The 23,042-nt window shown below is 49.5% G+C and overlaps 1 protein-coding gene across 14 annotated transcripts in view; it reads left to right on the top strand.

The window, feature by feature from the left end:
• LOC111850557 (probable E3 ubiquitin-protein ligase HECTD4) overlaps positions 1–21,526 on the top strand; it is a 51,439-nt gene extending 29,913 nt beyond the window's left edge. For 10 of the 14 annotated variants that reach the window (XM_072709162.1, XM_072709161.1, XM_072709154.1 and 7 more), the window contains exons 44-76: positions 225–340; positions 774–877; positions 965–1,126; positions 1,501–1,649; positions 2,139–2,218; positions 2,323–2,486; positions 3,065–3,302; positions 3,807–3,943; positions 4,063–4,189; positions 4,589–4,726; positions 4,799–4,938; positions 5,140–5,300; positions 5,460–5,641; positions 7,412–7,617; positions 7,965–8,095; positions 8,513–8,718; positions 9,011–9,190; positions 9,695–11,103; positions 11,546–11,753; positions 12,059–12,282; positions 12,429–12,574; positions 13,149–13,252; positions 13,451–13,574; positions 13,750–13,940; positions 14,054–14,200; positions 14,564–14,683; positions 14,810–14,965; positions 15,659–15,762; positions 15,846–16,067; positions 16,197–16,363; positions 16,456–16,651; positions 19,281–19,503; positions 19,644–21,526. In XM_072709162.1, coding sequence (XP_072565263.1) covers positions 225–340; positions 774–877; positions 965–1,126; positions 1,501–1,649; positions 2,139–2,218; positions 2,323–2,486; positions 3,065–3,302; positions 3,807–3,943; positions 4,063–4,189; positions 4,589–4,726; positions 4,799–4,938; positions 5,140–5,300; positions 5,460–5,641; positions 7,412–7,617; positions 7,965–8,095; positions 8,513–8,718; positions 9,011–9,190; positions 9,695–11,103; positions 11,546–11,753; positions 12,059–12,282; positions 12,429–12,574; positions 13,149–13,252; positions 13,451–13,574; positions 13,750–13,940; positions 14,054–14,200; positions 14,564–14,683; positions 14,810–14,965; positions 15,659–15,762; positions 15,846–16,067; positions 16,197–16,363; positions 16,456–16,651; positions 19,281–19,503; positions 19,644–19,780 — 6,499 coding nt within the window. In that variant the 3' untranslated portion in view covers positions 19,781–21,526. The remainder of the gene's footprint in view (positions 1–224; positions 341–773; positions 878–964; positions 1,127–1,500; positions 1,650–2,138; positions 2,219–2,322; positions 2,487–3,064; positions 3,303–3,806; positions 3,944–4,062; positions 4,190–4,588; positions 4,727–4,798; positions 4,939–5,139; positions 5,301–5,459; positions 5,642–7,411; positions 7,618–7,964; positions 8,096–8,512; positions 8,719–9,010; positions 9,191–9,694; positions 11,104–11,545; positions 11,754–12,058; positions 12,283–12,428; positions 12,575–13,148; positions 13,253–13,450; positions 13,575–13,749; positions 13,941–14,053; positions 14,201–14,563; positions 14,684–14,809; positions 14,966–15,658; positions 15,763–15,845; positions 16,068–16,196; positions 16,364–16,455; positions 16,652–19,280; positions 19,504–19,643) is intronic. The other 4 variants (XM_072709164.1, XM_072709163.1, XM_072709158.1 and 1 more) reach the window with 1 other exon arrangement.
• The last annotated feature ends 1,516 nt before the right edge of the window (positions 21,527–23,042 follow it).

Below are 23,042 nucleotides of genomic sequence, written 5' to 3'. Positions count from 1 at the left end.
ATCACACTAAATAATTAACGGTTTTAGTTTTAGTTGAAGGATTAATATTCCCTTACTGACTGTTAGAATTTTTGATACTTCTTTAAAAAGGAAGTAGCTTAATTTCTGGATTGTTTGTAAATTGTTAGTAGTGTAATTTGCATATGTGTGGCGGTTCACATGCGGCCTGACAGCCCTGCCGTACAGTATCTGACCAGCAGGGTGCGCTGTGTGTGTTTCTGCAGAGCATGTCTGGTGATGGCCCAGCTGCTGGAGGACAGCTCGTTCTGTGAGGAGTTCATCCAGCAGTGCCCCGCCGCCGTGGAGGTGTTGAACCTGGTGGCCCAGGAGTGCAGCCCCGGTGAGAGGCCCCCCCATAGCGTAGCTTTTATTGAAAATGACTTCTGAACTTTATTAGCACATATTTATGTAGCATGACTATAGCTGGTATCAGGTTCAAGGGTCCAACAGCACATAGCCGCTGAGTGATCATTGTCAGGTAATTGTTAGAGGCAGAGTGCTGCTGCATGCATCTGTTTGTAGCTCCAAGCTGATTGTCCCAAGCGGGAGGCAGAGGGGAGAAATCCAGAGGAAATTGTATTGATAAATAGTGCAGTTTCATGCAGAAATTTAGTTAAGCAAATGCAGTACTGGATGACTGCATAATGAAGAGATGAGCCCACAATTAGATTACAACATAAGCGAGCAGCCAATAGTGGCATCGTGAAAGTAGGGCGTGGGCTCTGATTGGCTGACTGTGGCGGTGCTGGGCTTTGTATTCCTCTGTCCCGTAGGAGAGCGACTGTGTGTGGTTGAGGCCCAATGTGAGCGCCTGAGGATGCTGTACCGGGACTGTGCTCGTCCCCCACCCCCACCTCTCCAGACTGACCGCAGACAGGTGGGAAGGCCCCCCTGCCCCCCCCCCCCAGGACCCTGTTACACAGCTTTGGTCTCTCTGTTGTACTCACACTCCATCTCCCCCCAGCCCAAAGAGATCACCTGGTGCCCGTCCCGGGTCTTCCCGCCAGTGCGTGCCTGCATGTTCTCCTCCCGCTTGACCTCCGTGACCTTCCTGGCTGACCCCAGCGCCGGTGGTGGTCTGCCGCGGGGCACGTTCATCTACGCTACCTCGCCCGTGCCCGTGCAGGTGGGGAGCGTGTCTGCGGGACACTAAGGCCGTTCTCATTAGGCCTTCGCTTTTCAGATCTTACAGGATGTTGGTCATATACATAATGAAAGGAGTACACATATTTTGTGACTTGTGACATTTACTATACTTAGAACAGTCTTCAGATGACTATGGGTGTCCATCTGCTTCCTGTTCCATGCTGGTTTTTGTTTGCCTTCATAATCCAGATAGTTTGCTTTCCTGACCTATTCCTATGGGAAGGTTCATTACGCCTCTGAAAAAGAAATCTGTATTACTGTATATAAAAGAAGTTCTGGGCAGTAGAGAGAGGAAGACGGGAAGAAGCTGTAGGCATTAATGCAGTCTGTGTAATGGCGATGTGTGTCTGTCAGGCTCCCTCCTTCTACTGGGAGATAGAGATTGTGTCCTACGGGGATTCAGACGACGACAGCGGGCCCATTGTGTCCTTCGGCTTTGCGACGGAGGCAGAGAAGAGGGATGGGGCCTGGACCAACCCTGTGGGCACGTGCCTTTTCCACAAGTGGGTGTCTATCTGTCTCTCCGGTCTCTGTCTTTCTGCAGTCCCCATTTGTTAAACCTGTGCCTGTTTCCTCCTCTTGAAGTTTATCCTTCCATTAAAGTCGACTTGCTTACCTAAACCTGCTGGTAAAGTGGAAAGTTCTTCAGATTTTCCAAAATACTGGGAAGAGCTGCTACCCTCCTTGGCTTCCGTCAGATGTGACACACTGGTCTGGCTGCCAGTGGTTTTGAGAGTGCTGCCTCTCTAGGATGGTGTCATGTGACCTAGAGTGTATATGGAAAGCTGTCAGCTTAAGGGGGAGCAGTGCAGCTTAGGGCTGGTGTTGTTACCTCATGTTACTGTCACTGCACTGCCTCTAATGCTGGGAAGAACCAACACAACTAGAGTCATAGGAAGGGAGTGGCTGAGGGATAATGGGATGGACTGGGAAATGCAGAGCGGAGGGAAATGGTGGGAAACGGCCTGATAAATCCTGTGTCCTTTGCTTAGTAATGGCCGGGCAGTGCACTACAATGGGTCCAGCCTGCTGCAGTGGAAGAGCGTGAGGCTGGACGTCACTCTGCTTGCTGGTGAGTTTGGACAATTGCATCACCATTTATCATTACCATTATCAGAATACCTGCTGAGTACCATCCAGTGCTGGATGAATAGGCCCTGCCCTGTCCTGTATCAGGTGACGTGGCTGGGATTGGCTGGGAGCGTTCTGAGGGCACGCCCCCGCCTCCGGGACAGGCCCCCAAGGGGCGCGTGTACTTCACCTACTGTGGCCAGCGGCTCAGCCCCTTCCTGGAGGATGTGGCAGGGGGAATGTGGCCCCTAGTGCACATCCAGAAGAAGGTGGGTGTGAGACTGGGTGCTGGGGGCTAGAATTAATGCGATATCGCTTTGATATGTTTTAATGAGGATTTGGTACAAAATTGCTGCATTGGCTTTATTGCTAAAAAGTCAATGTATAATATAGATATCGACTCCAAAATAGAACTGTATCCATAAAATTTTAGGAAAATGGCTGAGTAGCAGTCGTTGCTTTTGTGTCGTGTATTTCAACAGGAGACTTGATGAATTGTGTTCAACTGTGCCTCTTTGAGAAGGGCCGTTGAATTTAATTTACTTTTCATGACAGTACAATAGGACTGTAGATTTAATACCGTCTGGATTGTTAATCATATTGTCATTGATGAATGTGAAATGGCAGATACATTTTTTATGGTTAATCGTTTTTTCTCGCTCACTGTGAAATGGACCCATGCTCTATTAGAAACATTTGTGTTTTGAATAATGGTTCTGCTACAGTGGTGTTCTCTGCATTTACCGCATTATTTTCATCGATGATTGTTATTACTGTCTGTGGGATTGACCATCTTCACACGCAGGAAGTGATGTTAGGCCGCCCATCGGCGCTTGTTTGCTTGCAGAACACGAAGATTCGCGCCAACTTCGGCTGCCGACCATTTGCGTACGCGGAGGGCCAGGCTCACCGTAATGCCGCCGACCTCTGCGTCGATCTGGCTCAGGAGATCAGCGCCAACTTCGAGGTGCTCCCCTTCGCCATGGCCTCCGACAGTGACAATGATGCCGGCGCCAGCGTGGCCTCTGATCCGGGCTCTCACGGGCCGCCCTGCCGCATCGCCGCCGTGGCCACTGCCCAACAGCGTGAGTCCTGCCGCTTAACGCACCACAGCGTCATGCCGCCGGCTCACACCTTAAATTCTCTATTTATCTGTGTAATATGCTCACTTCCCAACAACGTAACAAATGTATCATTTTTGACTCTGTGGGTTTGGATTCGTGATCGGAAGATCGCTGGTTCAAATCTCGCAGCTGGTGTAGTGCTCTCCCCATTGGGCCCTTAACCCCAACCGCTCCAGGGACTATTTGACCCTGTTTTGTAATACTCACTTGTACGTTGCTTGGAGAAATCGCCCAGTAAATAAATATGAAATGCATATTGACACTTAACGTAGGAACAGTATGTTACGATAGCGTCCCTGTGCATGTGAGTGCATGTTGCTTTCTTGTCTTTGCACTGTTTGCTTATACCTGACTGTGCTTTTGGGTTAACCCCTCCTTTCCATCCCACTCTCCTACCTGTGTCTGTCCCAGTGGGTAGTGTTTGTAAGAACTGGCTTTGTTGTTTGCCCTCCCCTGTTGGGATAGAGTACAACAGCGACTTGTCCTGCCACTACAAGGTGGAGCTGAGTTACGACAACCTCGTCACGTCGGGGCCTGACCCCCACCCACCCCCCATTGCCGACGACGAGAGCGATGATGATGACGATGATGATGTTCCCAGGGTAATGTTTCCTCCCGCATCCTGGTGATTGATGCCCATTCTGTTTCCTTTGGTTTTTCCTTGAGCTGGCCGGGGATAGTTGTTTGAGAACTCCTGTGTTATCTTGCCTGCCCCCTACAGGAGGACCACTATGCCCTCTTGGTGAAAGCCTGGGAGACCAAGGTTTTTCCCACCATTCGGCGCCGTTTCCGGAACGAGGCAGAGAGGAAGTCTGGCCTGGATCAGATTAAAGGGGCACTGCAGTTGGGTGAGGACCAGTCAGAACTTCAACTGGGATATCACATGGGACCAGCTGGTCTTAATATGCTTTTTGATTGGTTGAGTGCTGCAGTAGAGGGGTGTGGTTTGAGAAGATCTTAAAGACTATTGTATGCTCGTCAGAAGGTAGGAGTGAGCAGTAGGTTACGCTTTTGCACCACTTTTGGAAAGGTTGGACACGACCACGATGGTGATCAAAGCCCTCAAATTATTGACTTGGCAAGTGTGAGCTTTAAAAAAAAAAACAGATTAGCGTTTAGTTTCTGTAAAACCAGATTACAAAATGTCTTTGGACTGAATGTATCTGCACAAGTGACTTGTTTTGAATCAACATTTGCTTGATCTGCATATATGGTAAATGACCTTGTTACTTCTGATTGAAACGCAGGTATGGTGGACATCGCCCGGCAAACGGTGGAGTTCCTTTATGAGGAGAATGGGGGTATTCCCCGTGACCTCTACCTGCCCACTATAGAGGACATCAAGGATGAGGCCAACAAATTCACCATCGACAAAGTCCGCAAAGGTGCACGACTCAAACATCTGAGGTGTTCTCTGTCTTTGGTCCATTCGCCTGTGACTGACCACTTTTCTTCAGCAGGTCTGACCGTGGTCATCCGCTGCCCAGACAGCAACAACACCAACAGCACCACCGGGGGCACGGCCCTGCCCAAGTTCGCCATCCGGGGCATGCTTAAGACCTTTGGCCTGCATGGGGTGGTCTTGGATGTGGATTCGGTAAGGCAGCGGTACTCAGGCAGACCCTGAACCCCTGAGCCATGAACATAGGCATTGATAGGCACAGTGGCTTTAGTGCTGATCCTCACAGGTCTTCACTGCACCATCTAATGGGCCAAACATGAGATTTGTTCTTCTGTTATAATGTACTAGGGGTGCATATAACAGACATCAATGGGATTATTGTTTCCGTGTTTTTAGATGAATGAACTGGTGCAGGTGGAGACATACCTGCGCAGCGAGGGCGTTCTTGTGCGCTACTGGTACCCCATAGAGATGCTGGAGCGCCCCCCGACGGGCTCCCGCCGCACTGCCGCCAATGGCCTCGTGTCCCTGGACAGCAGCAACATCCAGATCCACAGGTGGGGATGGTCCACACTCAGTTCCTGATTAGTGACCTGTGTCATAGTGCAGGCCATTTCTAAACAGTGAGAGATGCTTTGGCTGATGCTGAGGGCTTTCTGAGACTGGTCCACCATTGGTCAGCATCATGTCATCTGACCTGCTGGGTTCTGTTGTAGGGAGCTGCTTCGCTGCGAGGGGGGGCTGGCGCGCCTCTACTGCCGCATGGCCCTGCTCAATATCTTCGCCCCCAAGAGCCCCCACACCTTCACCCGCCTCTTCCACATTCCTGCCGTGCGCGACATCACCCTAGAACACCTGCAGCTGCTGTCCAATCAACTGCTGGCACCCCCTCTCCCAGGTGACTAAGAAGCTACTAAGGGTTGGTAATCCAGGGGGGAATGGCCAGTGAGGATGGGCAGAGCCAGGGACAGAGGATGGCATGCTGATGTGGTAGGTGGCGGGGGAGGAACAAAGGAGAGTAGACTAAAGCTGCTCTGTCCCTCTTAAATTATCCATAATTAATTATTAGAGGAGGACAGACTGAGTAGTGTCTGGATTGCTTGTTGTCATGGGGACAACTAGGGTAGTTGCTGTGGCTGAGGACGCTTTGATATTTTCCACCATTGATGGGAAAATCTGAAGGCCATTCATCATTTTGACAGATTAGAACACTGGGCAATCTACCGTGACTTTAATCCCTGTCCAATTGGTGGCGAGTGTGCATTTAAATTAGCAGTTATCTAGTCTTGTATTCGATCTCACATGCATAATAGACTTGCTGGTTGGTTGACCACAAGCACCGGCGGTAACATGGAAGTTTTTTGTGAGAAAAGAGAGAGAAGTAATGGAGCAAAAATTGATCAGGTGGAATTATTTTTGTACCTCAGTTACATTTAATGCATTAATGAATAGCTCAGCCTTGGAGACGGGATGAAGAACTGAGACATTCGGGGGGGGGGGGGGGGCTCAAAGTAGAGCCGCTGCTCCGGCGCATGGAAAGGAACCTGTTGCTGGGGTTCAGGTATCTATGAAGGATGCCTCCTGGACACCTCCCAGAGTGTCCTCCTGGAGGAGCTGGAGGAGGTAGCAGGGGAGAGGGAGGTCTGGGCATCCCTGCTTAGACGGCTGCTCCCACGATTAGTGGCGGACGGATGGATGGATTTCTGGCATTAATGAATATACCTTTTTGCTTGTGTCTCCATACTTCTGCCTCAGAAAATTCGGGAATTTGATGACCGATATACTTTTGTTTATGGTGGAGGCCGTGACCTTTGCCAGCACTTATTACATGTTACATCATTTTTTTATTCTGTGGAAAAGGTAGGATTTTGATCACAATCGATTCCCCCAAAAACTAACAAGTAAACTTGTTCATCCTCCATTGTTTTGGGGAGGCAGTCTAGTTTCGTATGACGTTACATGTAAAGGGCAGCTTTTTGTGTGTCCTGTGCTCATTTAGCATAAAGGTCACAGTTCTTGTAGTGTGGTGGGACGGCCATGGGCTACCCACGGCGTCCCAGGATCTCAGAACCAGGTTTCTCAACCTTGGTGGGACGGCACCGATACTGATAACGGCCAGTGGCAGCCAGTGTGACAGTGCAAGCTGTGTTCCATTGTCACTGCAGGGGAAAAAAATCATCTGCTTCATGATGGGCATGGTGTTCACTGGAAATGCGATTCCACGGTCGGTGTCTCTCTTTGTCTGTTCTCTCCATGCCCTTATAAATGCATAATCTATAACCGCGTTCTGTGTACTGTTTATGAAAAACTTAGAATTAGTGTTTGAAAATGCTATTAAATGTCTTATTACAAATGAAAATAAAAATGACAGGTAATGATAGATGGAATTTTTACAACCCTGTTCCTCAAAATGATGGACAGCGAGAAAGTCTGAAGCAACCTCTGCAGCGAAAGACTGAATTAAGGCCATCAGCCATTTAAAATCCTCTTAAAATCAATTATCAAGTGTCATCAGCAGTCTGTCATGATTTTTTTCGGATTAAATTTCTCTCCTGTAGTATCATTTTACAGAAGAGAAGCTTTCATGGGGGAGACCATTTAACGTCATGCTTTCAGTATCATTTACTGTCAACCTTAGCTGAGTGCAGTTCCCCTCTTTGCTCTGCAGATGGCACCATTAGCTCCACCTCCATCCTGCTGGCCCAGTCGCTGCTGCACAACCTGCAGGGCCAGAGCTGCTCACCCACAGACCTCTTCTACCAGGGCAATGCGCGGCCCATCCGGGAGTGGCTGACGGTGGCCATCACACGCGCCCTGCACCAGGGCGAGGAGAGCCTGTTGGAGCTCACCAAGCAGATCTGCAGCTTCCTGCAGGTGAGAGCGCCTTACCCTCAATGGAACATGGTGGTGATCCCACACCGGTGTCACTGGAAGTCCAGTGTAGCCACAGTCAGCTGCCCAAGCATGTGGCGTTCTGTCGATTCGAACAGCTCATAGTCCTGCTTGCCCTGCAGTGGTAAATCATGTAAATTCTATCAGCTGCATGTGAGAGGGATCTCTTGTTCACATTCTCTTGGAATAAAAGCATATTCCCATGCTTTTCCTGATTCTGACATCTTTCAACATCTAAACTCTGAAGTTTCCTCTTTTTTTTGCATAACCGTGTTTAACATTGTCGGGGTTAACAGGTTAAATGTTTCTAATTTCTGTTTGTTTTGAAGAACGCACCAGAGCAGTTTACGTCGGAGGAGTTTCCCGTTTCGGAGTCCAAGGTCAGCATGGACGTGAACTTCCCTGGTGCAGCCTTCGTCGTCGTGTCCTGCAAGGAGAGCCAGCTGGGATGCCGCAAAGAGTGCGTTTGCTCACTCCCTCCCTCCCTCTCCTCCTTTATTCCCTTCTCCGTATATGAACTTGTATTTTCCAGGGTTTTTTATCTGTTAATCTTGATCTCAGTGTATGAGTCTCAATGTATTGGAGGGGAAATCTTCAGAAATATTAATCTTTTCGGTCATTATCCCTGTAATCACCTATGCGAAGGATTAGGTCAGAATTGTCATTTAATGTTGCCATGGTGTTGGCTTTGTCTGGACCGTACGACCTCATGAATTGCAATTTTAAAACGCTGTGCTTGTCCTGACCTGTAATGAGGGATTTGATTGCCGGCAGTCGGTGAGATTCCGAGTTCTGTGGTGTCCCCTGATTGGTGTTTTGCCTTGGCCAATCGCCATGTGTTAGTGTGCTGACATCAACATGCCACATGTCTCCCCAGCTCCTCCCTTTACAAGGCCCCCTGGGCTCGAGTCATGGTGTATGGCCTGGGGCACAAGGTGCGACGCAATGGGCAGCTGAGCCTGACGGAGGCCGTGTGCTACCCGCTGGATGCCTCACCCTCTAACACGGGCCTCACCCCCCCGCCCACCACCAACCAGTATCCCTCCATCATCATCCCCACAGACAAGGTGCACATCAAGCTGGGTGAGTTTGCTGAGCAGGCTGCCTTGTCTTGTGTGTCCCAATGAAGAGCTGCTCTGATTGGTCAGTGCCTTTGTCCTTGCTGAACACCCGACTAAACCAGTCCTGGTCCTGTGGTTGCTGTAGTTTTGCCAATATGTGTTTGCCTAGATAGTATTTTTATTGGACAGATAGGTCTTATATTTAAGCTAATTTAGGAGTCTGACTCGATACTGGAGTTGTTGACCAGGGTGGCATACGATTTCAGCTGTCAGATAAATAGTCAACAGCACTGTGTGGTGTCACTGTCCCCTAGGCGTGTCACCCCCTCCTGGAGCTGTGCTGGCTCTGCACTCCCTGCCGCTGGAGTTCCCGCTGGCCCTGGCCTTTGCCGAGCAGCTGCTGACGTGGACGCTGGGCGAGGGGGGCGAGCGGGCGGAGGATGAGCCGGACACTGTGCCCGCCTCCGTGCTGCTGCAAGTGGTGGAGCTGTTGGGTGGGTTAGAGCCCCATGAACCCGTAATGTTGCAGAAGATAAATACCAGACAGCTTTTGTGGGTCATGCTCAGTAGAGGGGATTTTTCACAGCTGGAAAAGCCTGGTAATGATTCCACTGCCTTTGCCCTGATCAGATTATAGCGCCATTGTATCACCTCTCCACTGCCCATGAGACACATTGAGATTTCCAGGCCATAATTATATTCATTACTGCGAGTTACTCTGGCGCAAAGCTTTGACAGTGTAATGTGACAGTTTTCGCTATATGGCACAGAAGAGGCAGAATAAGAAATGTAAGTGTCTCAAGTGACGGTATACAGTTATGCACCTTACCTGCATGTTTGCAGGTCAGTATAATTCTGGTGAAGTAGCCTTTCTGACCCCATTATGCAAGTCTGGTTCCTTTATCCCCACAATACCGGCTTCCCATTGGCACTTAGATTGATTAAATATAAATTGGTATTCAGCTGCTTTCCCCCCGTGCCCCCCCCCCCCCTGGCAGGCGGCTTGCTGTGGACCACCGACCTGGCACCCTGCATCAAGGAGCTGGCCTTCCACCTTCTGGCTGAGCTCCTCCGAAAGATCCACCTGCTGGAGCAGAGGCGCACCTCCACTGGCATCTCCAGCTCCATCGCGCTGCTACTCAACCCCTGCCTGGCCGTGCTCATGGCACTGCAGACGGAGCTGCGCAAGCTATACGACCGCGAGACGCAGGGCTGGGCGGCATCGGGGTCGGGGGTCTCAGCCGGCGGGGCCCTCGGCCTGGGGGCCGAGCAAGGCCGCTTCTCCACCTACTTCCACGCGCTGACGGAGGTGTGCCTGGCGGTGGCCGAGGTGACCCTCCCACTGAACGTGGGCGGCACCGCCATGGGTGCCCTGTCCTCCGGTGCTGCGCCCAGCCTCAGCGACTCTTCCTCGTCCTCCTCCTCTTCACCGGGGCAGACGCCACAGAGCCCCAGCCTGCTGTCCAAGCGCAAGAAGGTCAAGATGAAGCGAGATCGGGCGGCAGCGGCAGCCGTGGCGGCAGCGGCCGTGGCCTCCGGCAAACGAGGGGGGGCGTCCGGCTCGGTGGGGGCTGGCGCCCGGCTCTCAGACAGCGACGGCACCCTGCTCAGCATGACCGCTGGAAAACCAGAGGACATGCTCTGGTTTCACCGCGGCCTCACCCTGCTCATGATCTTGCGGCACCTGGCCAAGAAGGACCCGCAGGGACTGGGCGTCACCAGCGACGCCATTGCAGACGCCTGCCAGGCTCTGGTCGGCCCCACTGCCCACAGCCGCCTGCTGGTCCTGTCCGGCATCCCCACCCACCTGGAGGAAGCCACCGTCCGCGCCGCCATCCGTCGCGCTTGCAATGCTCACGGCGGCCTTTTCAAGGATGAGATCTTCATCCCACTGCAGGAGGAGGATCCCAAGCGGCCCAAGCCGGCTGCTCAGGAGGCCAAGGCCGCCACCGCCGCCACGCCCGGGCCCGAGCGGCCACCCTCCCTGGGGGGGAACGAAAGCCCCGACAGCTCCAGCAGCGTGACCCCCGCCATGAGCGTCACCGCCTCCGCCTCCACCAGCCAGACCTCCATCTGCAGCTCGTCTCAGGGCGTGTCACGCACCGTCAGCGAGCTCTCCGTGGACCAGGAGCTGCTGGCCGCCCCGACCGCCGCTACCGCCACCGTCGCTGCCTCCGGACCTCTGCCGCAGCAGGGGCTTCTGGAGCCGCACACGGTGTCCAGCCAGGAGAGCCTGGACATCTCGCTGTGCAGCACCGGCAGCCTGGGCAGCCTGGGCAGCCTGGGGGAGCAGCTGGACAGTGGCGACAGTGCCTCGGTGTCCGACGGCGGCTCCATGTACACCGTTACCTCCCTGGACAACAATGCTGTGATGAGCCGGCCCATTAAAGGCTATGCTGTCATCGAGGTGGGCCTCGCCTCCCCCTTGCCTGATCGCTAACGCTCATACATTGATGGTAGTTATCCTGTTTACTTTAGAATTGCCCATAATCCTCTGCAAACATGCTTAGATGTAGGAAGTTATTTCCAAAGAACCAGAGAGAATAGTATGACAGGATGACATCACTGTAGTGCAGGATAACAGACAGCCTTCCCCCACAATGCATCACGATGCGTTGTTGTGTCAGTATAATAGCAGTAGGGACTGTTGGTTTTTTGTATGTTTATCTGAATCAAGGGTCATATACCCAAATCCTGCAGCATTTAATGTCATCATGTTAAAAATTGTTACAAATGTATACCCAAGTGCGTCCCCAGCTACATGATACATATGCAGAAGTGCTTTATATCTTACTGAGGTGGGATGTGCTGGAGCATGTGTCACGCCTGTGAGGTCTTCCCTCTAACAGGTACGTGCACGGGCCAAAGTGGAGAAGATCCGTGCCAGCCTCTTCAACAGCAGCGACCTGATTGGCCTATCCAGCCTGGAAGGGGAGGATGAGCTGATGGAGATGACGAATGAGGAGATCCTCACTGCCTCCAGTGTGAACCAGAGCCTGTTTGACACGCAGGGAAGCTCTGCCCTTGAGGACTATTTCATGGACAAATCCCTCAGAGGTCTGTCTGCTGGCCTGCATGATGGCCTGTCTGCCTGTCTGTCTGCTGGCCTGATGGCCTGCCTGCCTGTCTGTCTGCTGGCCTGCCTGCCTGTCTATCTGTCTGCTGGCCTGCCTGATGGCCTGTCTGTCTGTCTGCTGGCCTGCCTGGGGGCCTGCTTTTCTGTCTGTCTGTCAGGCTGCCTGCCTAACAGACAGAGAGACAGCCAGATAGTGAGACCCATCCTCGTTCTTCTATGTTATCTTATGGATCCTTACATGTAGAATATGGTCGTTGACCAGCAGCCGGCTTTGTGATTTGGTCAGGTGACAAGTTGGTGCCGGGCGCCCGCGACGTGCTGACGGAGATCTTCAAGAGCTGCGTCCTCTCAGAGCAGCTGCTGAGCCTGACCCCCACCAAGCCCGTCAAGGTGTCCGACATCTACCTGAGCAAGGAGCAGATAAACGCACAGACTCCTGGGAACCTGCTGCACGTCTTCTTCACCAATGTGAGGCCCCCCAACAAGGTGTTGGAGGACCAGCTCACTCAGGTAGTCCTGCATCTTTCACCTGTCAGCTGTCAGCCTCCAGGCTTTCGGTGTCCCAGATCCATGCAAACATATTGTCCTGCCTGGTCATTTCGTCCAGAGTGGCAGTTATTACCCTTCCCTGTCGTTACATCATTGTGTGCTTACAGATTCTCCGAAAATATGGCGTTCCCAAGCCCAGCAAGAGCAAGTACAGCAAAGCAGGCAAAGAGCAGCACCAGGGCAAGGTAGTGAGCACCAAGCGACCAGTCACCAAGCCGCCCACCAAAGAGAAGTCTGTGCTGAACAGCGTCAGGTGAGCGCCATCTCCCCCCCCCCACGCTGCCCTTAGGGACCCGGCCTCCCGTGTTCTCTATCATGCTGCCCCCGTTTGGTGCCTCTTGCCCTTCCCCAGGTTGTCCTGCCGCTTGTCGTGTATTTCATCATGTCATGCAGTGTCACCATGTCACCCCGGTCTGTGTAACGCTCAGGCCTCCCTGTCCAGTGTCCTCTCACATTGACCTAGAAGACGTATTAAAACAGGTAATGCTGAGCTGAAGTGGCACAGAATGGTGGTTAATCCCAGCGGCTTTTAGCCTGTTTCTGTACAGATGGAGATGAGCTGAGAATTTGTTTCGTAATTCATATCTGTGTGTCTTGTGTAGGCAAATACATGTGGTGCATTAAAAATACTCCCCATCTCTTCTCAAGGTTGTTCTTAAGCTTCTGGAATGGCAGTTTGACCTCCTGCCCACACTCAGGAGAGCTTTAACGGTCCCGTTTCTCAGCTCCGCGGCTTTTTTAAGCTCTCATGTAGCTCACCAGCAGCATCAGGCCTGAGTTTGCCTGGTGAGGAAGCTAAAGCGTGTCCTCTCCCCCACACCCCTTAGGACCGCGCTAAGTGAGAAGAAGCCAGTCCTGAAGCCCAAGTCTCCAGAAAAGTCTAGGCCTGACGAGAAGGACATGGAGAAATCTCCCGCCAAGAAGCAGGAAGGTACTTGTGGTCCTAGCGGGGTGGAGAGCTCCAGCTGGGCCAGTCCTTATTGTAAAGGTCTTACTTATGGTTGTGTGTTACTCACTAATTCCTTTAGCATGGTTAATTCGGCAAAAGGTCTAGCTGACTGTAAGACGCGGCCATGTCTGCTGTGTCCAATATAAACACCCTTCCCAGTTTCCTGCTGTCTCTCCCCAGTCCCCGAGGAAAAATACCTGACCCTGGAGGGCTTCCACAGGTTCACAGTGGACCGTGCAAAGCAGGACATCCGCAGTGTTTGGAGGGCCATCCTGGCCTGTGGCTACGACCTGCACTTTGAGAGGTCGGCTCTGTGAGCGAAGGAGATGCTGTCTGTGTTCGTTCACTAGTGTTTAGTTCACTGCGTGCCAGGGTGCTTCTGTGAGGTTTCACTGTGTTCGGGGGGTTTACTTCACATTGCATAACAGCATACATGAACCTGTGTGGTGATGTGTGACCCCCCCCCCCTCGCCCCCCAGGTGCACCTGCATCGATGCTCGCCACGCCCAGAAGGCTTCCAAGAAGTGGACCCTGGAGATGGATGTGGCCTTGGTGCAGCACGTCAACCGGCTGTGTCGCCACCTGGCCATCACACCCAGCCGGCTGCACCCGCACGAGGTCTACCTGGACCCGGCAGACGCAGCCGATCCACGCGTGGCCTGCTTGCTCGGTTAGCGTGCGCCCCCCCAAGCACACACACACCCACGCACCTGACACTCTTTGTTTTAATTGGTACAGCAGCGCAGGGCCCTTGCAATGCAGATCCTTGTTCCCCCGTTTCAGGCGTTGCCAGTGAGAGTCTCCGGCTGCGCTTTGCCCTGCTCCAGTCCCTCAACACCACCCTGGAGAGCTTCTTCCTTCCGCTGATCGAGCTCCGACCAACCACCAGCTACCAGAACAGCATCGCCGCCCTGCTGTGCGAAGCCAAGGGTGAGAGCGGCCACCCAGGAGTGCACACGCGCCTCACCCCATCCTACACACTTGCCTTTTATATTTCTTGTGTTGGTTGTTCTTTTTCCCTTTTTTTAAATTAACTGTTTGCAAATATTGACTTAGCAGTAGAAACCATGCTTGAATTTCTGTTTGAAAACCACAGAAGTATGTCGGATAAAAGCGTCAGTCAGTGGTATCATAGTGATTCCTCTCTCCAGCCCCCTGCCCAGTCATACTATATATCCAAGCTGACCCACTGTCTGCTTATCTGGCTCCGATCAGTGACACTGAGAGGCTATTGCTCCATGGTGAAGCAACACGTAGAGACCATTACCCATAATCCTGTTCACTGATCAACAGGACTGATATTCTATGACACCAAAGTGACGGTAATGAACCGCGTGCTGAATGCCACCGTGCAGCGCACAGCTGATCATGCCGCACCTGAGATCACCCTGGACCCGCTGGAGATCGTGGGAGGTGAGGGAAGGAGAAAAGGAGAACAAACTGTTAACTGAACCTGCAGTCTTCTCTCATCAAATAACTGGTATAAACCCCAGATCTGCCTGTGTTGACATTTCGGTGTGTTCGCGCTCATGCGTGTAGGGGAGATCCGCTCCTCGGAGAACACCTACTTCTGCCAGGCTGCCCGGCAGCTGTCCTGCGTGCCCTCCTCGCAGCTCTGCGTCAAACTGGCCAGCGGCGGCGACCCCACCTACGCCTTCAACATCCGCTTCACCGGGGAGGAGGTGCATGGCACCAGTGAGTGCACGCCATAGGAAGCTGGCTGATTGATGGGGTTATTATGGGGAAGGCTGGGGGGGTGGAGGGTGCTTATAAATGACGTTTCCCTGCCGGCAAAACCCGGAGCACGTCTGCTCTGCTGTAGGAGCTCGTCTGCTCACGGCCGCCTCCTCTAATTGCTTTCAGAATTTCATTTAATGGCCAAAATGCCAAATGTGGTACGTCTCTAAGACTACAGCTGAAAAAAACTTATAGGGCAAGGGTATAAATAAACTGGCTACGCCAATTTAGAAAATTTGCTTTTGCTTTTAACTTTGTGTTGATTTTTAGTCAAATGCTTTTTTCAAGCTCCTTTGTCAGAATCGGTCCAATCAGGGCAATGACCTGAGCCATGTGACACAGGGATGGATGCTCATTGGGCATGGTGTATGAGGATAGAGTTTTTAAAAAGGAGAAAAAAGAATGAGTTAAAAATTCCCTCTTGGGCATCTGAGGTAAAACCACAGAGAGGGGAGGTGGAAGGGGCAGGTTTATTGTTGCAAGAAAGCAGGAAAAGTGTGTTGCTAATTATAGAAGTAATATGGTTTACTGGACGGGCACAGTAATCACCTGACTTTCTAAACGTGTATAGCTGCATGTTTGAGATGATGGAACTGCCTGTCGTAGTTCCCTGCCCTGCCAGGTGGTGATGCTCTGCCTTCCTCTTCACAGGTGGTTCTTTCCGCCACTTCCTGTGGCAGGTGTGTAAGGAGCTCCAGAGTTCGGCCCTGTCCCTGTTGCTGCCCTGCCCTAGCTCTGCTGCTAACCGCAACAAGGTACTTCCCTTGCTTCTCCCACCATCCCAGCATGTAGTGCTGCATTCTGCATTGCTGACTGGCTCCCCCTGTGTGTATACCAGGGGAAGTACATTCTGACGCCCTGCCCCATCAGCTATGCCGAAGAGCAGCTGCTGCACTTCTTTGGGCAGCTTCTAGGCATCGGCATCCGGGCTGACGTGCCGCTGCCCCTGGACCTTCTGGGCTCATTCTGGAAGGGTCTTGTGGGAGAGCCGCTGGACCCTGATGTCGACTTGCAGGAGGCAGACCTGATCACCTACAACTACGTCAAGAAGTTTGAGAACGTAGGAGAACGAGACGCCCAAGAGCGCTCAGAAGAGATCATATCCTGTTCTGTAGACCATACTAACCCACAGTAAACATGGCTACGCCTTGGCTTTCAAATGCTCTGATTCTGAATCTTTGAACCGCAGGTGAGCGAGGAGGCGGAGCTGGAGGCTCTATGTGCGGAGATCTCCTCCCAGCATCACTCGGGCGAGAGTCCCGACTCACCCAGCCGGCCGTGCTGCACCTTCACCTACGTCACCATGACTGGGGAGGAGGTGGAGCTGTGTCCTGGGGGCCGCAGCCTCTGCGTCAGGTACAGCTCGCAGAGCAGTGGCTTTGTGGTGCTTCTGAAACCTGAGTGAATGTATGCAGCTATACATATGCAAATTGCTTCTGTGTGCGCAGCTGGGAGAATAAGGAAGTGTATGCGCGTGCAGTGAGGGCCCTGCGGCTGCGCGAGCTGCAGAACGCCGAGTGCATGGCGGCCGTCAGGGCGGGGCTCGGCTCCATCATCCCCCTGCAGCTGCTTACCCTGCTCAGCCCCCTGGAGGTGGAGCTTCGTACATGCGGGCTGCCCTACATCAATCTGGAGTTCCTCAAGGTACTGTCCCTGGCCCACCACCATTTTAATATACATATCAAACATGCTTGATATATTCATACACGCTGTACAGAGATGTTCTGATCCTAAAGGCTGAGGCATACGGTACTTCTCTGCACATGGACTGCTGTGCGTTCACATGCGGAATGGACACGGAACTGTTCACAATGTATGTGTATTCTAAACAGTGGTGGAAAACTTTTTTTAGAAACCACATCAAAATGTAACTGAAGTAGAAGGGGCAGCGTGTGGCTCAGTGGGCTAGGCCTGTGTGCCTGTAATCACAAGGTCACCGGTTCAAACCCAGCCTCAGCATGTCTGTGGGTCCTTGAGCAAGGCCCTTAACCCCTAGCTCCCTGGGCGCCGCTACAGGTGGCTGCCCTTCGCAGACAGCATGCTCCACAAAGAGCAAGTTGAGGGAGGCGTAAAAAGAATTTCCCCATGAGTGACAATAAAGGATTGATTATTATTATTAGGTCATCCAGTAAAAATACTACTCAAGCAAAAGTAAAAAACCTGGGCCGACTTGCCCAAAACCTTAATGCTGCAACGTTCGTAAGTTCTACCTTAAGTTATCTCTTAACACTCAGACTTGTTTCCCGAAATGTTCTTAGTTAAGTATATCTTCCGTAAGATGTTCTTTCGTAAGGTTGGTCTGAGCCTCTCTTAGCTGTCTCTTATTAGTGTTGTTGGCTCGTACTGCTCATTCAAAATAACACTGTTAAGGGTACAGTTTCATAACCAAATATTACTTAACTAAAATCCATATGATCCATATCATAAAATAATTTTGTCTGATACATGAGTACAATCTTCGTTAGGTTTCATCCTTGTGCTCCGAATGTGCAGCGAATTGGCCTCACGGATTCATAATGACAGAAAAGGAATGCTCTGATTATCATATCAAATCAAATCAAAGTTTATTTACAGAGCACTTTTAAACTACTGAGGATGACCAAAGTGCTGTACAGATTTACATCAATAAAGAAAAAAAATGATGTACTTATGTACTTATTTACTAATTGGGAAGGGGGGGTGTGGCGGTTCTGCTGACACTTTCGCCCTATTTCTGACACCCCTGGAATGCACACAGCTCTCTAAATGCCCCAAAGTCACCGTATGAAAACTTTAGTTCATGAGGTTGATGACATTCTCTTATGTTTAGACAGTAATGCAACTTTTCTTTCGGCTATTGTGCCATTGCTCCTCCCGATATCAATGACACATACGCAGGTGTTTTATAGAACAAATAAAAATAAAATGGTGATACTAATATCTGGGGAGGCGGGTTTGTGCACCCAATTGGCAAAAATCATATTTGCGGTTAGATGATTCAATTTATTAATTTTGTATTTTAATTATGACTTCCCCCACATTCCTTTTTAATGTAGTATTTTGAAGGATTCCTGCAGTGTTATTTTTATAAAGAACACCACTTTCTCTCATGCAGCAGTGAAACAGTTACTGCATGGAGGAAATGATCGACTCTCAAGCCATCGATGTCAACCAATCAAGTGTTCTGGTGTGTTAAGGTCACACTTAATAAGCTTTCCCTTGAGCACTCTCTTAAGAGATTGTTCAGGAAATGTGTAGGAAAACAAATACCTTTCGTAAGATATATCTTTAGAGTCTTCATAAGATGCTAAGAGTCACCGTTTTTGGGAAGCCCGGCCCTGGTTTTAAAAGTACTTAAGTAAAATGTATCATACTTACAAAAAGAAACCAGTCCATACAAATTCAGATCTGATGATCTTACAAAAAGCTACCGATTCATACAAATTCAGAAAAGACAGGTTTGAATATGACATTTTAAGATACAGTGCAGCACAAGGAAAACTGAGCCGCATATTTTCTTTTCAGTTGGAAAAAGCAGAGAAACTTGCTGAGCTTGCTGGTGCAGATTAGTGCCACTACAGAAAATGGCTGATTGTTCAATGCAATCATCACCATTATTTCAGTAGTGTTGCTAGGGCTGCTAACTTTGAATGTTGATCATTTAAATAATTTCGGTATGTAAAGGTATATGTCATGCATCACTTCATATTGTTTGTTCCATCTTCATATAGACAATATGTAATGCAAAGTAATATTATAATGAGAGGTAACAAGTGTGACATTCACTGCTTTTTCACGAGTCAGCAGTGACAGTTAAACAGGAATGTTTTTGGAGCTTCCTGAAAGATCATGGAAGCTCATAGATGACATGTAAGCCAAAAACAGTACTGAAAATGATTTGGATCACATAAAATCATTTAATAAATATAGCTATTTGATATGTGTTAATGTAAGTGCATTAATAATAAAACATTATTTCTGGTAAAAAAAATTAATAAAATAAATTAAAAACAAGGTTTTGCAAGATCATGCAAGATGTTTAAATACCTTACTGTTTTTGCTCTGTTTGGATATGGATGGAGTTATGAATATGAACTGTGGCAGTCGCCTGTCCCTCCTGCACTGTGATCAGAAGGGCAAATGCACCTTTGTCTCTGTGGCAGTGCCCCAGTGAGATGATGATGATGATGGTTTAGTTGTGCCCCTCTGATTGGCTGAGATGGCCCCCTTTTACTGACAATTGGTCCAGTACCAGCTCCTCCTTGCTCAGCCCTAACTCTGCATGCCTCTCCAGGCACACACCATGTACCAAGTGGGTCTCATGGAAACCGACCAGCACATAGAGTTCTTCTGGACTGCCCTGGAGATGTTCACTCAAGAGGAGCTTTGCAAGTTCATCAAGTTTGCCTGCAACCAGGAGCGCATCCCATTCACCTGCCCCTGCAGGGATGGGGGTCCCGACACGGCCCATGTGCCTCCCTACCCCATGAAGATCGCGCCTCCTGATGGGGCAGCAGGTATGGTGGCCAAACCTCTAAGCAACAGGAAACCCCTCCCCCTCGTGCCAGAGGCTTAATTTAATTGGCTGACGTCAGGGGTGTGGTTTAGCATATTAATGTGTGGTTGGGCGTATCCCATCTTCCTCTCTTCTCACCAGGCTCGCCTGACTCGCGATACATCCGCGTGGAGACCTGCATGTTCATGGTGAAGCTGCCTCAGTATTCCTCCCTGGAGGTCATGCTGGAGAAGCTGCGTTACGCCATCCATTACCGCGAAGACCCCCTGAGCGGCTGAGGGGCGGCCCCTCCCTGCCCTCTCACCCCTGTGGTTTCTCCAGGGCTCCTTTTTGAGGAAAGAGAAGCGGTGTTAGACCTTTTTAAATTTATTTTAATTTTCCTTTTTTTTTTTTTTTTAACGGGAACACCGTGTGTTCAGGCATCTCCAGAGTGTGATCTGTCAATGGTGTACATTCTCACACACGTTTCTGCTGTTTGTCCCAACAATGGGGCGTTCCGTACCTGAAGTATATTATGGGCATTTTGTGAAATATCTCCATCTCCTTGGCCATCTCCCCCCTTTCTCTCTCTCTCTCTCTCTCTCTCTCTCTCTCTCTATTCTTCTGTTCTGGCTCTGGATGCCACCCCCTTCTCAAGGAGAGGGAAATCACTTTGTGGGACTCCAGCCACTGCTAATCAAAATGCCAAAAAGAAAAAAAACAGGTACAGAGGTGAAAGGTCAAAGGCCACCAAGTGAAGTGGGAGGGTCATGACTGTCCTCCTACTATCCTCATCATTACAGCAGCAGGTGTGACAGGTCCTCCTCCAAGCCTCGCTGTGCTCTCGGGATGAAGCTGGCTGTGGGACGCGGCCCGTTTCGGAGGTGTGCCGAGATCGGGGTCCTGCCACCTGCTGGCTGTTCATCTACAATGCAGGCCTAGCATGCGGGCAGCACTGTGGACGACACTGTATATTTCTGCATAGAAAGCTGCATCGTTAAAGGACGACTTATCTACCTATGTTAAAGGGTGCATATATTCAAATCTATAAAGACGTCATGTATAAAAGTATTACTCAAAGCGAAGCTGCCCCCCTGCACCGGACTGTAGAGGGTGATTGTTTTCGGTTTGACTAGCTGTTGGCGGCACAAGTGTGGGGGGTGGTGTCCCCCCCCATCCCCCTCAAAGGAAGATAGTGTGCTGCTTAGCCAGACCTGTGCATTCTGCGAAGCCCAGGTGCCCCCCCACCTCTGTAGGGCCTGGTCTATCAGTGATTGCCTTTAGCAGAGGACCTGAGGCAGCAAACAGGCTTTTGTTTTCATTGTTTTTTATTTTGGTCATTTTTTTTGCCGCCTCCAAAACAAATGTTTTCCGCTTTGTAAAGAAACATGTACTTTAAGGAAATGTAAATAGTATTCTACATTTGACTTTGACAGCCTTGGAAAAGGCAGTTTCACTTCACTTAGGGTTTTTTATTTTCTTCCAGATAGGTTATAAAAATTGTCTGAATGTGAATGGTCTGCATTGGATTTTTTTTGTTCCCTCACTTCTTTCCAGTTTTGAAAATGACCAGTAATGTATCACTTAAATATTGTATCTCAGATGGATTCTATGTTCCTTATTCCTTTGGTGAAAACGCGTTATGTTGTGTAAGTGAGAGACTGTCGTCTTTGCCTGGCGTGCGTGCTGTGGCAGCCGTCTCCTATGAGGGGTGCTGTCATTTTCGGGAGTGACAGGAGTTGGTTGTTTGCCAATATTTTTTTTTTGTTTAGTTCTTTTAAAGGTGAGGATAGCCGTGACAGATAAACGCTGCTAACCAAGCTTCTCTCTAGCAAAGAATGCGTCGAGGACAAAAGGACACACATGTTGCAGTAAAGTGTGCTGTACATTTACTTGATATTTATTACTATTTATGGTTGGATTAACTTTTCTGTCTACCCTCTGCACATCAGAATCTAACACGGATGTCTGAATAAAGTTCTACAGAGGAGGAAAAACCGACTTCGAGATTCCTGTGTAACAATAAAGAGGTTGTCTTGATGTAATTGCTGCATCTGTTGTTTTTTTTTGGCCAAGTAGAAATGAATGTTGTTCACCAACTAAATTTCAAATGATCTGTGTGCTTTTGTTCTGCTGTCTTAAAGCATTGTGGTTGGCTGTCCTATCCATTATATCATATTTTCTTTCAAAAAGAAAAGTCAACAATGAGACCAGGATTTCGGACTAGAGATGACTGATCGCCTCTCCATGTCATCCTCTCGCCCTTACTTGTTACATTCCCTGTGTGGTTCCTGGTTTTCCTCCAGATACCTGCAGATGATGTTTTTGGCTGAAAATGGCTTCAGCCGAACAGTACAGTCTTTCAGGGCTGGCTGCGCAGGAATCAGTGTCTGCATCAATCCTGTACGTGAAGGGGAATGCTTTGTACGTCGAGGGTTTGAGCAAGATGGTATGACTCATTTATAGGAGCCTCATCATTTTCCTTCCTTAGGACCTGTTGACCAATCAGGTTTCGGTATTAAGGGCACAGCCTCTGAACTTGCCCAATCCAACAAAAGCAGTAAAACGTCTTGTCCTGCTCACCCTTTGACAAACATCTCTGACTCAGCTCAAATTTGCAGTACGCCCACAACTGGCTGGAGAATTCAGAGCAATTTACAGAGTCACATGCCTTGCATGCGGTAGGTGATGCATTCTCCAGGCAAGCTTTGTCAGAGTAGCACTTGTTTATTCTACCTTGTTGATCCCTTGTCTGTTCCCAAGGCCAGTGAAATGCATGATGGTCCTCATCTCATGCGACTATATGTAAGAACAGCCGTGTTATATTAGGGTCGTTCTACAGTCTTGGTGCCTTTTAAGTACTTTTAATATCCAAGACATCCTACTGATAAGACTTTACAGAACATAGATAAAAAATATGCTTCAGCTACCACATATCAAAATCTTGCATTTTTTTATGTGCAGTAGAACAGGGAAATTAAAATTTATTTCAAAGTTTATGGTTGTTGTTCCTTGGATTATTAGGATTTTTGCCTGTCTCCATTAACCATCATAACACACGCATTATTCATTTTGAGTAAACAATGTTAAATAATATTGCACTTTTTGATTAAATTGAATTAAGGTACCCATTTCTCATGGATTATACATTTTCTCAAAGACATGGATTTTCAGAGAAATTAAAGTGATTACCTTTGCCTTTGTGTTTCATTCAACCCTGTAAAGGAACCACTTTCCCATCCCCATAAAATAATGGTCTGATAAGTTTGACAGCATGGTAGAGTACTGTAAGTGGTAAGCTTGTGTTTCACTTTTGACAAATATTTTGTCATTTTTATACACATATTTTGTCAAGCTCAGATTTTCAGCACTATAAGGGGGAAAACTTGATTAATAATTTTATAAATATTCAACATATTCAATCCCATCACATTCAGCCCCATCACATTCAATTACGTCACATTCACCCCTGTCACATTCTGCCCCCTCACATTCAGCCTCGTCACATTCAGCCCTGTCACATTCTGCCCCATCACATTCAGCCCCGTCACATTCAACCCT

The sequence above is a fragment of the Paramormyrops kingsleyae genome, chromosome 2 (assembly GCF_048594095.1).
Source record: "Paramormyrops kingsleyae isolate MSU_618 chromosome 2, PKINGS_0.4, whole genome shotgun sequence".
Lineage (NCBI taxonomy): Eukaryota > Metazoa > Chordata > Actinopteri > Osteoglossiformes > Mormyridae > Paramormyrops > Paramormyrops kingsleyae.
The sequence above is the reverse complement of the archived record's forward strand: the minus strand, read 5'-3'. Positions and strand labels throughout refer to the sequence as shown.